Raw genomic sequence first — 15131 nt, 5'->3', positions numbered from 1 at the left:
GTTTCCTTAGACTTTGGGCCAGAGTTCTGTGTGTAATGTGATCACTGGGGGAGAGAGAGTTTAGTTACAGAGTTGATGGGGAGAAGCTATGCCATACAGGTAGCTAATTAAGAAGCTCGCTAAAGAAAGGTTAACAGTATAGAAATGACAGTGAAGTGAATTAGGTGTTGGGATATGGTCAACTTTTGGTTGTCTGTGAGCATGTAACATCAGTGTATTCTGAAGGTTCTCATGTGCGCTGTGTGTGTGTGTGTGTGTGTGTGCGCACGCGCGCGCGCATTGTGTGGCTCATGTTTTGAGATTGTCCCTTAAGTAACAATTTATTTTCTTATCGGTACCTAAGTTGTGTTTCCAGTATTCGCAGCAAAGCCTCTGGCTTATTGCTCATCCTTTTTTGTGTCTGCATCCTGTTCAGTTTGTACAACATGAATTTCTCATTTGTGATCATTAGAGAGAATGCCGTAAAGACAGCCTGCCCGGCCCAGGCCTTTGCGGACACGTTGTATTGTACCGTGTGCTTTATCTGTGTTGCCATTACAGCCGTCTATCTATTTTAATTATCGGTGTTTTCTTTTCTTTCTACTCTGCCACCAAAAGAATCTTTGGCTGCTCCTGACCTCAGCAAACCAAGAGGTGACTTATGCATGCCAGCTGTCCATTAATAATCACTAAACGCTATTGGTAAAGCCCGACCAATAAGGATGTGCTTCCCTCGGGTGCTTGATGCTAGAGAAGTAACTCAGCCCGTTGTTCTGCACTGCCTTGTAAAACGATCGCCTAACCTTCTCTCAGCTCTCAAAACACCTACCTTAAGTTAGGCCTTGGTTTTCCTTTAAAACAAAAAAGAGGTGGCATTTTTAGACTGTCCAGAATGATCCTCAGTCCTTTGAAATGATAAGAAAAATTGATTGTTATAGCATAACTGTTATGTTTTTTTTAACACTTATTTGATTATATTTTGTTTCATTTAGAGACATGGTTTGTAGTATTACCTGTATTAAAATAACTCCTTGTTTTATTCATGGCTAATGAAACCAATATAACTATTGCTGCTACCTTTACTACTGAATTGGACATGTTAAAGGCTATTTTTATTATTTTTAGATTTGCCTTAATTAGTATTTTTGGATGACAGGCAGCACCAAGCCCAATGATGCTTGGAATTTCCCCCAGTAGAGACCTTCCTTCGGTTTGAAAGCCCCTTACTAACTTCCTGTACCGCCTTCCTACGGAGCAGGGTCAGCTGTTACAGAAGTTGAAGCGTGGTTAGGATTGTTTGCAAAAATAAGATAATGATAATAAAAAAAAGAGTGCATGTTTTCTAAGTGGTACAGCTGCTTCTGTCGGAACTCTTCTGCCTTGAATGTCAGATATGTACTAAAACCGCAAGTTCACATTCTGGAAATAGTCAGGGGCGGGGCGGGGTTTGCCGACTGATGGGCTGGGGTGAATGCACACGTACATCTGTGTCTTGTGTCTGATACACTGAGCTCTCTCCCCAAGGCATAGAAGCTAAGAGAAACAAACTGAAATCTTGTTTTCTTTTCTACCAAGGGTACCACTGGGACACATCAGACTGGATGCCAAGTGTCCCTCTCCCAGACATACAAGAGTTCCCCAATTACGAGGTTATTGACGAGCACACACCTCTCTACTCGGCTGATCCAAATGCCATTGATACTGACTATTACCCTGGGGGTTATGACATTGAAAGTGACTTTCCACCCCCACCAGAGGACTTCCCTGCGCCCGATGAACTGCCACCATTGCCTCCAGAATTCAGCGATCAGTTCGAGTCCATACACCCACCCAGAGACATGCCTGCAGCAGGCAGCTTGGGGTCTTCCTCCAGGAGTAGGCAGAGGTTCAACCTGAATCAGTACCTGCCCAATTTCTACCCCACCGATATGTCTGAACCTCAGAAACAAGGCGCTGGCGAGAACAGTACGTGTAGAGAACCCTACACCCCCTACCCTCCAGGGTGTCAAAGAAACTTCGAAGCGCCCACCGTAGAAAGCATGCCCATGTCTGTGTACGCCTCTACGGCTTCCTGCTCCGACGTGTCAGCGTGCTGTGAAGTGGAGTCTGAGGTCATGATGAGTGACTACGAGAGCGGGGACGACGGCCACTTTGAAGAGGTAACGATTCCTCCTCTCGATTCCCAGCAGCATACGGAAGTGTGACGCTCAAGCTCCTCCCCAAAGTGCCTGGACTTTCATGAACCTAGAGTTGCCATCAGTGATATCCGAGTTGTTCTTTTGTGGCGGTCTTGCCGGCTACTCGGTGAGCTGCGGTAGGCGTGGCTGCACGGAGTCACATGCCTCTTGACATGTTAGCCATTTCCGGTGTCCTAAGCAACTGTAATTGACCGGGTTTTCATCCCCTGTCCACCCTGAGCATCTTTTCGTATTTAGATTTTGTCTGTGTTAAAAATGATGAAACAGAAATCGGTCCTGTCGTCTTGTTAGCATGATTCATGTATTTATATAGATTCGATTATTTTAATTTTGTTTTCTTTGTGTAAATTGTATGTACAGATTTGATTTTATTTTTCCCCCATAGTTTGACTAGGTTTAAAGGACGCATCGTGTGTTTGTTTTCTGCTGGATGTGTGTGGTGTTAGCACCATCGCTTAGCACCCTGATTTTCTGACATAACCATGGTTTCACACTGTTCTTTCCCACTGAAGTATGACATTTCATTGACACATTTCGGTCCAGTGTAGCTGTACATTTGGGGTGAGGATGACCTGTTACTGGACATGTCTTAAATGGGTTGCTGTATTAGGATTATAAACATTTTTCATTATTGGAAAGTGTAAAGGGGACCTTCTGCATACCTGTTTAGAACCAAAACCACCACGACACGGTTTTTATAGCGTCTGTATATTTGTGATGCAATGGTCTTGTAAAGGTTTTTACTGAAAACTATCATTAGCCAACCTTTCTTACTGACAATAAATTATTAATAAAATACTTTAGCTTTACTGCCTGGTTTTCTTCTACACTTAAATTGCTGTTCATGATTCACCAAGTAAATTGAAATTAGGGGGATCTACATAGCCTGTCAGTTGACAAAGCCAGGCCAGGCCATATGTACCACTAGGTGGCAGTATATGGCCAATAAATGTTTTAATGAGCATCTGAGTACTAACCCAGCTTCCCTAGTGTTGGGATTATAGTTGCCTACAAACATGCCCAGTTGTAAAACACATGGGTAAGTGTGTGCGTATGTTTACAGTCATGCAATTTAAAATACAGAGCTGACATACATAAAACTATCTGTGACATACAACCCTTTGAACTACTCTCAGCATTCTCGTTTTGAATTTTCAAAGTACTATCTTGTGCCTATGAGCACTGCACACTGTTGAAGGACCTCATCTTGTTACCTTTACTTAAGGCTCAGTCTGGATGAATCCACTTAGTTAGGGTTTCATTGCTGTAAAGAGACACCATGACCGTAGCAACTCTTTTAAACGGAAACATTTACTTGGGACTGGCTTACAGTTTCAGAGGTTTAGTCCATTACCATCTTGGCGAGAAGCATGGGGGTGTGCAGGCAGATGTGGTGCTGGAGAAGGAGCAGAGTCCTCATCTTGATCCGAAGGCAGCAGAAGATTCCGTGCCACACTGGACCTAGTTTGAGGCTTACACTTGGGTGAGGGAAGTGGGGATGGATCGGTGAGATAGAAAATAGCATATGGAACAGTGCAAAGTAAGGAAACATTTTGATTTGGAACGTGACTTGTTTATGGGGGAAGAAAGACCTGGCACTCTGAGAAAACTAGCTGTTAATTTGAACGAAATTGTAAAATGGCTGAGGTGGACATGCACAAATGCCTGGGACATGAGTATTCCAGGTAGACACAGAATAAAGCTGGAGAAGATAAAGTACCATGGAAGGTGGAGTCCCATCTTCCCTCCGCTGCTCCAGGCCCATAGCATCTGTACCTCTGCGGAATGCTGAGCTGCTTGCCTTAGTGGACCAGGGATTCCAGGCACAATCCTCCTTTGGTCTTTCAGATTGACATTCCTGTTGGTTCCAAGTTTATTTCTGTTCATAGCATCAGCAGGCAGAATTGGAATGGACTAGTAGAAATGACAACCTCTTGGACATTTTATAAAGATTTCAGGATTAAAACTAGCTTATATTAAAACTGCTATTCTATCATTATCATTATCATCATCATCATTATCATCATCATCATCATCATCATTATTGGTTTAGAAAAATAAATGGTTTGGATACCCTTGGAACCTGCCTTCATCCAGGAGCAGCTGACTCACATGCCTATTTAGTTAACTTTGTGGGTGTGTCACATGAGTGTGGGACATCTAAACTGACGCTGTACAAAGCCTGAATCACGCTTGTTCACTTCACAGGGTAAGATCATTTTCCAAACACTGTTCTAGGCAGCTGCAAAGTGGTTCTCTGTCAGAAATTAGCCATCCACCCAGCTGCTACTTTGAAACATTTTTCATTTCTCAATGGCACTTTCAGCAATAACTGCTTTAAATATTTAACCCTTGCTGCTCCAAAACAGATTTCTAGAAGTGTAGGTCCTTTGTTTCGAGAACATTGCCTATAAGGTGACTTCCAATAGTATAAAGATAGCTTCACCAAGTACCCTGCTGCCAACTCTTGAGCACTGAGCGGCTCTGCTGTGATGGTCCGAGTGACAGCCTTTTCTCCTTCTCTTAGAGACAGCAGCCCCGAGGGGCCGGCAGGGCAATCTCTCTGCAATGGGACAATCCTACCTTCCATTCTCTTACTGAAAAAAAATATTTTCAAGAAAATTTATTTCAATGAAATAAAATCCAGGCCGAAAAGGAATCATTTTTGTGACATTAGCTTTAATATTGATTTCATTTTCAGGAGCTTGTGTCAAAGGTAAGTTTGGGGTTTGTCAACCACGAGACAGACCTCTTAGCACGTTATCCTGAACTTCCATTCCACTTGGTTTTAGCGAATGGTACTCTGTGAACTACCTTCCCTGGCTGGCAATGGGGAGACTCTGATCTCCCAAATTCAGGCTACCAAGACTAGTTGGGAACTCTGAAGGTCACTGCGGATGGTTTTCTCTATTGCTCATTCATTCCGTGTGCTTTCTGATTGCTCTTCAGCAAAGACATTAGGTTCAATTTCAATTAGTGCACCAGCCAAGGGGAGAGTTGTTCGGCAGAATTTAATTTCCTTGCTTGCAGTTTACAATCTCCGCTGTGAACAGAGTGAACTACTTGAATTGAATAAAAAAAAAAAGAAATGGAGAACTGTATTTCTTTTCCAAGAAAAAGCCCTAACGCCTATGAGCACGCAGGCACTTAATGCCCTGTTGTGCTCAGTGCACATGTAAGAGCCTCTCCAGATGATGCTAGACCCTGGTGGGAGAGAACACGATATATTTATTTCAATGAAATTGTAATCGGACCCAGTACATCTTGCAAAGTGCTAATACTGTCTGTGTGGGCCGATGAGATGATGAATAGGAGCTGTTTTTCTACATCATAGCCATTATCCAATTACCTCTCAGGATAGGATGGAATCGCTAAAGCGCCTAATGACTATCCCTTCAATTCATTTTAATGTTTGTGGTCCTAACTGATAGTTTTGATGCAAGGACGAAGCTCTCCCGAGCATGTGTTGACCTCCAATCAGACACTTGACCACACCTTCTACTTTCACACTGTTAGCCTACCTGCAAGTTAGAGCTGCTGGTAATATATATTTACATGTTCTAGTTGCTGTGACTGGTGTTTATATTTTCTGTTTCAAATTGGATTCTTGGTATTCTTTTCTTTTTCTTTTGATTATATATGTTTATGTAATCCATCATGTTTTGGTACATGTAGTTTTGTTTTGTTTTTGTTTTTGTTTTATTGGACATTTTCTTTACTTACATTTCAGATGTTATCCCCTTTCCTGGTTTCCTCTCTGGAATCCTATCCCATTTCCCCTCCCCTGTCTCTATGAAAATGTTCCCCCACCGACGCACCCACTCTCTCCCATCTCCCTCACCTGGCATTCCCCTACACTGGGGTACTGAGCCTTCACGGGGCCGAGGACCTCGCCTCTTGATGTCTAATAAAGCCATCTTCTGCTACTGGAACCTTGGATCTCTCCATGTGGTTACACGTAGTTTTGATACCTGTGTTTGAATACACACAGTAAAATGTTCACTTAGTATTCAAGCAAATTCATATTTCTCAGAAATTCCTATAATGTATGTGTGTAAGGGAGAGGGACAGTGTGTGTGTGTGTGTGTGTGTGTGTGTGTTTGTGTGTGTGTGTGTGTGTGTGTGCGCGCACGCTCGAGTGTACATGGGAAAGGTACTAAGACCTAGGCATGGTAGCGCAGTACTGACGTTCTGGCATTTGGGAGGTAAAGGCTGTAGAATCATGAGTTCCAGGCTAGTTTTAGACTTACATGGGCAATAAATAAATAAAACCTAACATGCATTCTGTTGGCAAATGTCCTATTTTGGCAAACAGTGAGAAATGTCCCCTACCAGCTCCTGTATTTGATCACACAGTCTCCAGTGAGTGGTACTGTTTTCAGAAATCTAGGGGGTGGAATGTTGTTAGAAAAAGTCTATGGCTGGTGGTGAGCTTGGGAACTTTGTAGCCCAGCCTCCCTTTCAGGTCACACCCCTCTCCTTCATGTTCCTGATGGAGCACATGAGCTTCCTGCTGTGGCTTCTTGCTGTTAATCCTCTCTGCCATTATGCATCTCTGTAGCCACAAGCCTCAAATAAACTTTTCCTTCCATATGTTGACTTAAATGTTTTACCACAACAACAGGAAAGTAGCTCATAGCTGTAGCCATTAGACTACATTAGATTACATTAGACTACATTAGCACTTCTCAAACTGTATGCATAAGACTGTCTGCCCTTTGACCTCCACCTCATCTCTTCCTCATGTCCTTCACACCATTGGTAGCCATTTTGTTCTCTCCATTTCTATGTGTGTGTGTGTGTGTGTATATATATATATTTTAAATTATTGTTTGGTTGTTTGGTTTAGTTTTTTCTGCAGCTAAGTAAAACCAGGTATTTTTCTATGTCTGACTCTTCTGACTTAATAGTATGATGGCTTCCAAGATCATACAATGATGTCTTAATTAGGATTTCCATTGCTGCAACAAAACACCATGAGCAAAAAGCAAGTTGGGGAGGAAAGGGTTTGTTCAGCTTATACTTTCATATTGCTGTTCATCACTGAAGGAAGACAGGATAGGACATAAACAGGGTCAGGAACCTAGAAATGGAAGTAGAGACAGTGTGTGTGTGTGTGTGTGTGTGTGTGTGTGTGCGTGCGTGTGTGTGTGTGTGTGTGTGTGTGCGTGCGCACGAGAGAGAGAGAGAGAGAGAGAGACAGAGAGAGAGACAGAGAGAGAGACAGAGAGAGAGAGAGAGAGAGGCTTACTGGCTTGGTCATCATGGCTTGCTCAGCCTGCTCAGCTCATAGAAGAACCCGGGACCACCAACCCAGAGATGGCATCACTCACAATGGGCTAGGTCCTCCCCTATCAGTCACTAATTGAGAAAGTGTCTTACAGCTGGATCATATGGTGGCATTTCCCTCAATTGATGTTTCTTCCTTTCAGATAGCTCTAGTCAGTGTGTCTAGCTGACATAAAACTAGCACAAGTGTCAACTGCCAGGGTTTGCTTTTGTATAACAAAAAGATCTCTAGTTGTTTGGGAAATGCTTTAAGAAACTAAAAAGCCGAAGAATGGCAGTGTTAAGTAAATTAAGGCACAGGACAATTTAAACGTCCCACATAAGCAACAGGCTGACTTTTCTGCTAAAAGCACCACACAGGAAATTTCAAGCTAGAAATGCAGGGAATCTGTATTTGCGAATTGATGATTAGCTGAAGCTTAACTTGATTTTTAAAAGAGATTTATTGATTCTTATTTTTTTTAAATGAGTATTTGCCTGCATGTCTGTCTGTCTACCAAGTGTGGTGCCTGCAGTCTCAAAGCTCAGAAGAGGGCAAGGGTCTCCCGGAACTGGAATCACACATGGCTGTTAGCCACTGTATGGTTGATGAAAACTGAGCATTGGTCTTCTGTAAGGTTTAACTTTGTAAGGAGTGGGGCCTTTGGGCATCAAATTCTTATCAATTTTAACCTTTCCCAAAATTATCAGTCTACTTTCTATGAAGGCAATTTTTATAAATTTGATAATTTGGAATACTGTACTTTATTGTACTTATAAATAATCATTTTAATGCTCCTTTGAAAATCAATCATGAGTGTGTATGCCTCTGTGTGTGTGCGTGTGCACATACACATTGTTGGCTATACATAATGTATTTGTGTAAGCATTCATGTCATAATACGTGGACAACTTTGTGGAATCTCATTCCACCTTCACATAGATCCCAGATGTCAAACTCAGGTCACCAGGCTTGGCCAACAAGAGCCATTTTCTGCTGAGCTATCTCACAGACTCAATTTGGAAGAATTTTAAAACCACCAACACCAATGTCACTGTTGCATCTTGCTAATTCCCTACCCCCACTGAATCTACACCTTACATGAGGAAGACGCTGAAAAACACTAAGTTATAAACTTGGTCTTAGAAAGACTCTAATGAATAGTTGATTTGTGGAAGTCCTACTTTCCCAGCTCTAGAGAGAACCTGTACCAATGGATATCCATTTGCAACGTAGCTGATCAAACACTGACTCTGAATCCAGTGAACTTTCATCTCAAAAGATGTTCAAACACTGATGTCCTCTGTCAGGGCAAATGATGTTTTATTACACACAGATTTCAGAAAGGGATATTTTGAGTGTTGATGCCTCGGTGTGTGTGCATGCTCACATATTCTTTGTTCTATGCATGATGTGTTTGTGCTACACATGATGCAGACAGTCTCCAGATTCCTTTAAGGCATGTTTTGAAATTTGTATGTTTTGACAACCTGTGCTTAGCTTTCCTTGAGTTGCCTTCAGATACCAAGGTCAAACACCGTCTTCCTTTCCAGCTTGCTCCCACGTACTCTCTGAGGATGATGCATCTTTCTCTACCCTTTCCACGGTGTTTTACTCCCCTCCCCACTGGAGACCCTGGCTCAAACTAAACAGAGCAAAACAATTTAGACTATTTGTTGCATGACATCAATTTTCACATTGTGGTTAGAACCCAGGAACCAACTTTTAGTTCTCTGATATTGAATTAAATATCTCTGATTTATGGATTGAAACTTAAAAAAAAAAAAAAACCTCTTGGAGGAGCAAAGCCTGAGATAGTTGTTGACTGACATATCTGTTCACAAGCTTGGACTTGGTGTGTGAGATGCAAACTGTGAACCTCTGAGTCAGATGGTAGGAGGCTCCCTGTCTCTCATCCCTGATACTTTTCCGGTTTTAACTCAGACAGTTATGTAAGAGTCAGTAAACTTTACTTTTCTTAGAGCTGTCAGGCTCATCTTTTGATAAAACTTAGCAAAGTTAGTGTCAGTGAAAGTCTCTCTCGCATCCTCCTGTAGAAGCTTCCTGATTTCAGGTTGTACACTTGAGCTTTTCACCTCTTTTGAATTATTTTTGTGCAGTGTATAAGATCCAGCAGGAATTTGGTTCTCTTGGTGTCATTAACTGAAGGGACCATGGGTAATATACAATTTCATTTACAACCCTTGTGAGAAACACAAGTTCCTCTTGCTAAATCAGGTGATCAAAAAACAAAAACAAACAAAACAAAAAGCAAAAAAAAAAAAAAAAAAAAAAAAAAGAAATACCCTTCTCCAATAGAAGGCTGTTAATACATAAAAACTATTTTTCAAGACACCAGAAAGATGCAAGGTAACATGGCCTCATCTCACCGCAGTCAGAATGACCAACGTCAATACTGGTGATGGATACGGGGAAGAAAAGGTCCCTGGTGCAGCCATTATGGTTATTAGTGTGAAACTTCCTCAGCATCCTAAGACTCGAAGTACCATATGCCTCAGCTATACCTCCTGAACACTCAGCAAACCTGGGGTGGTTGTTGTCACTGTTTTGTTTTCAGACAATGTCCCTCTGTGCAGTGTTGACTGTCAGGGCACTCAGAGAACGGTCTACCGCTGTGAGTTCGGGGATTAAAGGTGTGAGCCACCACCACAGGCAGCCTCTGAAGCCCTGAGTATCCTGCCACAGAGATCCCTGTACGTCTGTGCACACTGCTGCTCTTTCCACAGTAGAAAGGAAACAGACTCAACTCACAAGGCCATCAGTGAAGAATGGATAATGGGAACGTAGCACAAACATACGGCAGGGTTTATTCACATAGCAACTCAATACGAAGTGTGGGAACTGGAGACTGAGCTTAGCAGATAAAAGCACCCCCAGTTCTCACAGAGGAATGGCAAGTGGACTTGGTTTGCTTCCACCAAAAATGGGTTTGCATCCCAGCCCCCACATGGCTCACAAGTCTAGAACTCCAGTTCCAGGGCACCTGATGTTTTTACTTCTGGTCTCTGCACTGACAGGCGAATTTATGGTACGTTTCATACGTAGGGGCAAAACATTCATATACATGCAATAAAAATGAGAATAAAAATCTTTGGAAAAGAAAAGAAAATTACAATAAAAAGAATGGAATTAGAAAACATTATTTTAAGCAGGGTGACAGATTTAAGACAGATGCCTCATGGCTACGTCTTCTCTCACAGGAGGCTCCTAGATGCTAATTGTCGTGAGTAGTAGAGACTGAGGAACTAGAAAAGGGGTCGACAAGATGGGAAAGACAAGGCACTTTAAGGGAGGGTGTAGGGGAAGACAACAGAATGCGTGGATTCTAGAGGATTAGGGAATCCCAGTGTGAGCATGAGCAGCAGGTTCAGGAAAACACCGAGATGGGGGAGGAGTGGAGAGGGGCTGCCACCAACCAAAGCAAATCATACATGTAAATGATACGAGCTTACAAGCTACTTCAAAACAACGGTACCCATAAAAAGAAATCGTGCTTAGTAAGCGTAAAGTCTCAAAAGAACTAAACTTTAACGTTTAATGGGGAACGTCAGGAAACTGTAAAATATGCAGGTCATTGAAAACCAAGGTTTCTGAAATTCCTGAAATTGAATACCAAGGCGAGGCGGACTCTCTACTCAAAGAGCAGTAACAGACTCCATGCTCTTGTCTGAACTTTAGCTACACGATCATAACCACAGTATAGGCAGTATCTATTGTTTTAACCCCCCCCCCCAAATTATAATTATTTGTTATTACATAGCAAAACTACATCTCAATGGCTTTTCAATGGCTAGAATGCAGACTCTGTTTCGGGCTTACTCTCCCGTAATGGCGGGAAGCCTAGCAGCAGGCAAAATGGCAGCTGAAATAGCAACTAAGGGCTCACCACACGAACCACAACCAGGAAGCAGAAAGGATGCACTAAAAACCACACATGGCTTTGGAAACCCCAAAGCCTGACTCCAGTGACATACTTCCTCTCTAGCAAGGCCACACCTTCTAAACCTACCCAAACGGCATTACCACATGGGGATCAAATATTCAGATGCTCGAGAGTACAGGGAAGGCCTCATTTAAACCAACTTCGTAGAGGATGAGCAATCCACCCTGTTCTTTAGGACTACAAGGGGATGACCAGAGTCAAATTCACAGTTTCCATTCTCTTAGCTTGCTTCCGATGAAGCCCCGCCCCTTGTCCCCGCCCTGCTCCTGGCCTCATTCATTCATTCTATTCGTCGCCCTGGGTCGTTCACCTCATGAGCCGTGTTCACAGATATTAGCTTCGACCGCTTTCTCTTTACCCAGTCAACATAACCATGAGCAGAAGTTACTTATGAGGAACTGTGGCCTTTGACTGAGAAACAGGTTCTCAGTGTAGTTACAGTTTCGTGCATGGAGTGACGGAACAATCCTTTATTAAAAATGGAACCGTGGAGCCAGGGGAGCAGTTTTGTGGGTGCTTATGTAGCATGGAAGAAGCCCTGCATTGATCTCCAGAAGAGCAGAAGGCAGTGGCAGGTGCTCGCAATCCTAGCCCTCGGGGAGCAGAAGCAGGAGGGTCATAAGCTCAAAGTGACCCTTGGCTACATAGGAAGTCTGAGGTCAGAGATCCTATGACAAAACACCCCCTGCCCAACAACAGCAACAAAGAGCAGAATTATTATATTACAGGCTTGATTTTGTTGTTGTTGTTTTGGTTTGGTTTGTTCTGTTTTGGTCTCTTGGTGAGAGTAGATCAGAATTAAAGACCCGTTCTACCGTCTTTGTAAATTTCTAAAGTAAAGCGCTCGTGGGGGCACCCCTAGGTGGGCGAGTGTGAGGAGCACGTGTGAATCCCTGGGTTTTGATTTGCAGCGCGAACACATATAAACGCCAGCAAGAAAACCCCACAGAGGCCTGACGTACCCTGACTGATAACAGTCTTGCGTTCTGGCTGGGTTGAGAGCTCTTCTCGGACAAACTGAAGGAGAACATCTCTGAGTATATTTCCAGTTCAAAACACAAGAACAATACCCCACGGACCACTGCCAGGTTCATGCTTCACTGAAGGAGAAGGACACTGAGTAACACTTCCTGTCCTTGCTGGCAAGAACAATGGAGGTGAGTTCTTGGCCCTGGTTCAGATACTCACTGTTTGCATTTCTTCTAGGCTCCGCCCCACAATAACCTGGCAACAGCCAGGTATGCCTGACTCAGCATATCTCTCTCTCTCTCTCTCTCTCTCTCTCTCTCTCTCTCTCTCTCTCTCTCTCTCTCTCTCTCTCTCTCTCTCTCTCTCCCTCTATCTCTGTCTCTCTCCCTCTATCTCTGTCTCTCTCTCTCTGCGCAGGAGGCAGTGTTCGGGTGTATAATACGTGATTGTTCATCTTCTCTTTTGGTGGTAGAAAAAAAATCGCAAAGAGGCTTTTAATGTAGTCAGGACTTGTGTGCAGCAAAAGTTTTTGAGCAGCAGAGAACACATTTATAAGGAAATTAATGATTTGTTGTCTCACCTGTGGTTGAAATAAAAAAAAAAAAAAAGCCGAAGAACAAAAATGTATCTTTCTCCGTTAGCACACGGTGCCAGACAAATCCCCTGTCCTACCAGAGGACCTCATTCCTTTCCCAGTTTGCCACTGGCGATCCAGCCCTCCTCTGAGATAAAAGCTTCTCAGGGCCACTTTGATCTCCCAGCAGGCATTCTTTCCCGGTCAGTCTCCAGAGCTGTATGGAGAGAGAGGGCAGTGACACAGGAGCTTTGTCTTCTATTGGTCACCACAAAGATCACAAATCCATCTTTAACCTGTTCTTGTCCACTGCAGCTCTTAAACTATGAAAAATCAGCTCTCCTGTGAGCCCCACTTTTCAGGCTTTCTATTTGTTCATCTCCCCCCCACCGTCTGTCTCTCTGTCTCTGTCTCTGTCTCTGTCTCTCTCTTTCTCTGTGTATGTGTGTAAGAGAGAGAGAGAGAGAGAGAGAGAGAGAGAGAGAGAGAGAGAGAGAGAGTTGGGGGGGCGCATACCAAGGCACAGTCAGGGAGCAACCTTGGGGTTGGGGTGTGAGTCCTTGCTTTCTGTCTTGTTTGAGGCAGTGTCTTTGTTGGTTCGTGTAGGAAACACCAGGCCAGTTGACTATGACTTCTGACTGTTCCTCTCTCTGCTCCTTATCTGGACACAGAAGCAGGGCCTCTGTGGGTTCTGGAGATAAGAACTCAGGACTTACAGAAGGGGCTCGGATGGGAGGGGAAGTGGGAGAAACTGGGCCGAGTAAAGGGAACAAAAACCATAATCAGGATAAATTATATAGGAAAAAAACCTATTTTTAGTGAAATGGGGGGGGGGGGACTCAGGTCTCATATTTAGCAAGTTGAGCCATTGGGTCGCCCCTGTAGTCCAGTTTTTAAAAAATATTTAAGTAATTTTAAAGTAGTTTTTAAAAAATATACAATTCACAGGAACTTCAGAGAGAAAACGTGTATTTGTGTATTTACCCAGACGTTGAGCCTTTCTGAATTTGAGTAGTGGTTCCAGGGATTCAATCCGGGACTTTAGGTATGTATGCTAAACATATACGACACTAGCAGTGACACCCCTAATTCTCAACTTCCTGTTTTTAATTACTGTCTAATTATGAACCCCGGTCACCTGTCACCTTGCCTTTGTTCTTACCCACACTCACTAGAAATCATCAAGCTTGTTAATGCTTCATCGTTACAGTGTGTGCGTGTGTGTGTGTGTGTGTGTGTGTGTGTGTGTGTGTGTGTGTATAATGTCATGTATCACATGCATCATGTCATATATTATATATATCATGTCATATATTGCATTGCTATGCCTACCATATATTATCCTCTGTTTTATGTAGTTTATGGTATTTTTTTATTATAGCTGTCAAATTTTTCTGTGGGCAATTCCAGTCTACTGAGAAACGCCATCACATAGAAATGAGGATTGTAGCTGTGGAATCAGAGGGGCTCAAGTTCAAAACCTGCCTTCTCTCATAACCGATTGCTTACCTCTGCACGCTACGTCACTGGCCAGTGTTACAGGATGTCTTATTCAGGGTTTTTATTCCTGCACAAACATCATGACCAAGAAGCAAGTTGGGGAGAAAAGGGTTTATTCAGCTTACACTTCCACATTGCTGTTCATCACCAAAGGAAGTCAGGACTGGAACTCAAGCAGGTCAGGAAGCAGGAGCTGATGCAGAGGCCATGGAGGGATGGTACTTACTGGCTTGCTTCCCCTGGCTTGCTCAGCTTGCTTTCTTATAGAACCCAGGTCTGCCAGCCCAAGGATGGCACCACCCACAATGGGCTGGGCCCTCCCCACTTGATCACTAGTTAAGAAAATACCTTACAGCTGGATCTCATGGAGGCATTTTCTCCACTGAGGCTGCTTTCTCTGTGATAACTCCAGCTTGTGTCAAGTTGACACAAAACCAGCCAGTACACAGGGTTTCAGCCAATGTAAGGCCCTCAAAGTGTCAAACCCTGTCAGATTAACATTGTGTAAGACAGCCCATGTGAAATAGCTCTCCTAGGGCTGTGCAATACACCCTAGGTCAGTTGGTGACAACTGTTATCCTATCTATGCTCCTGACAGTTTTTGGTCCCCCTTTCCTTAGACAGCCCTTCCTCACCCCAAGGTTATGAATCGTCTACCCACATTTTCTTATATGTATC

At 43.3% G+C, this 15131-nt stretch overlaps 1 protein-coding gene across 1 annotated transcript in view; it reads left to right on the top strand.

Moving 5' to 3' along the window:
* Positions 1-2949, top strand: part of FAT1 (FAT atypical cadherin 1) — a 112940-nt gene extending 109991 nt beyond the window's left edge. The window contains exon 27 of the mRNA XM_080928453.1: positions 1555-2949. Coding sequence (XP_080784579.1) covers positions 1555-2183 — 629 coding nt within the window. The 3' untranslated portion in view covers positions 2184-2949. The remainder of the gene's footprint in view (positions 1-1554) is intronic.
* The last annotated feature ends 12182 nt before the right edge of the window (positions 2950-15131 follow it).

The sequence above is a fragment of the Micromys minutus genome (assembly GCF_963924665.1).
Source record: "Micromys minutus genome assembly, chromosome: 14".
In the NCBI taxonomy this organism is placed as follows: domain Eukaryota; kingdom Metazoa; phylum Chordata; class Mammalia; order Rodentia; family Muridae; genus Micromys; species Micromys minutus.
The sequence above is the reverse complement of the archived record's forward strand: the minus strand, read 5'-3'. Positions and strand labels throughout refer to the sequence as shown.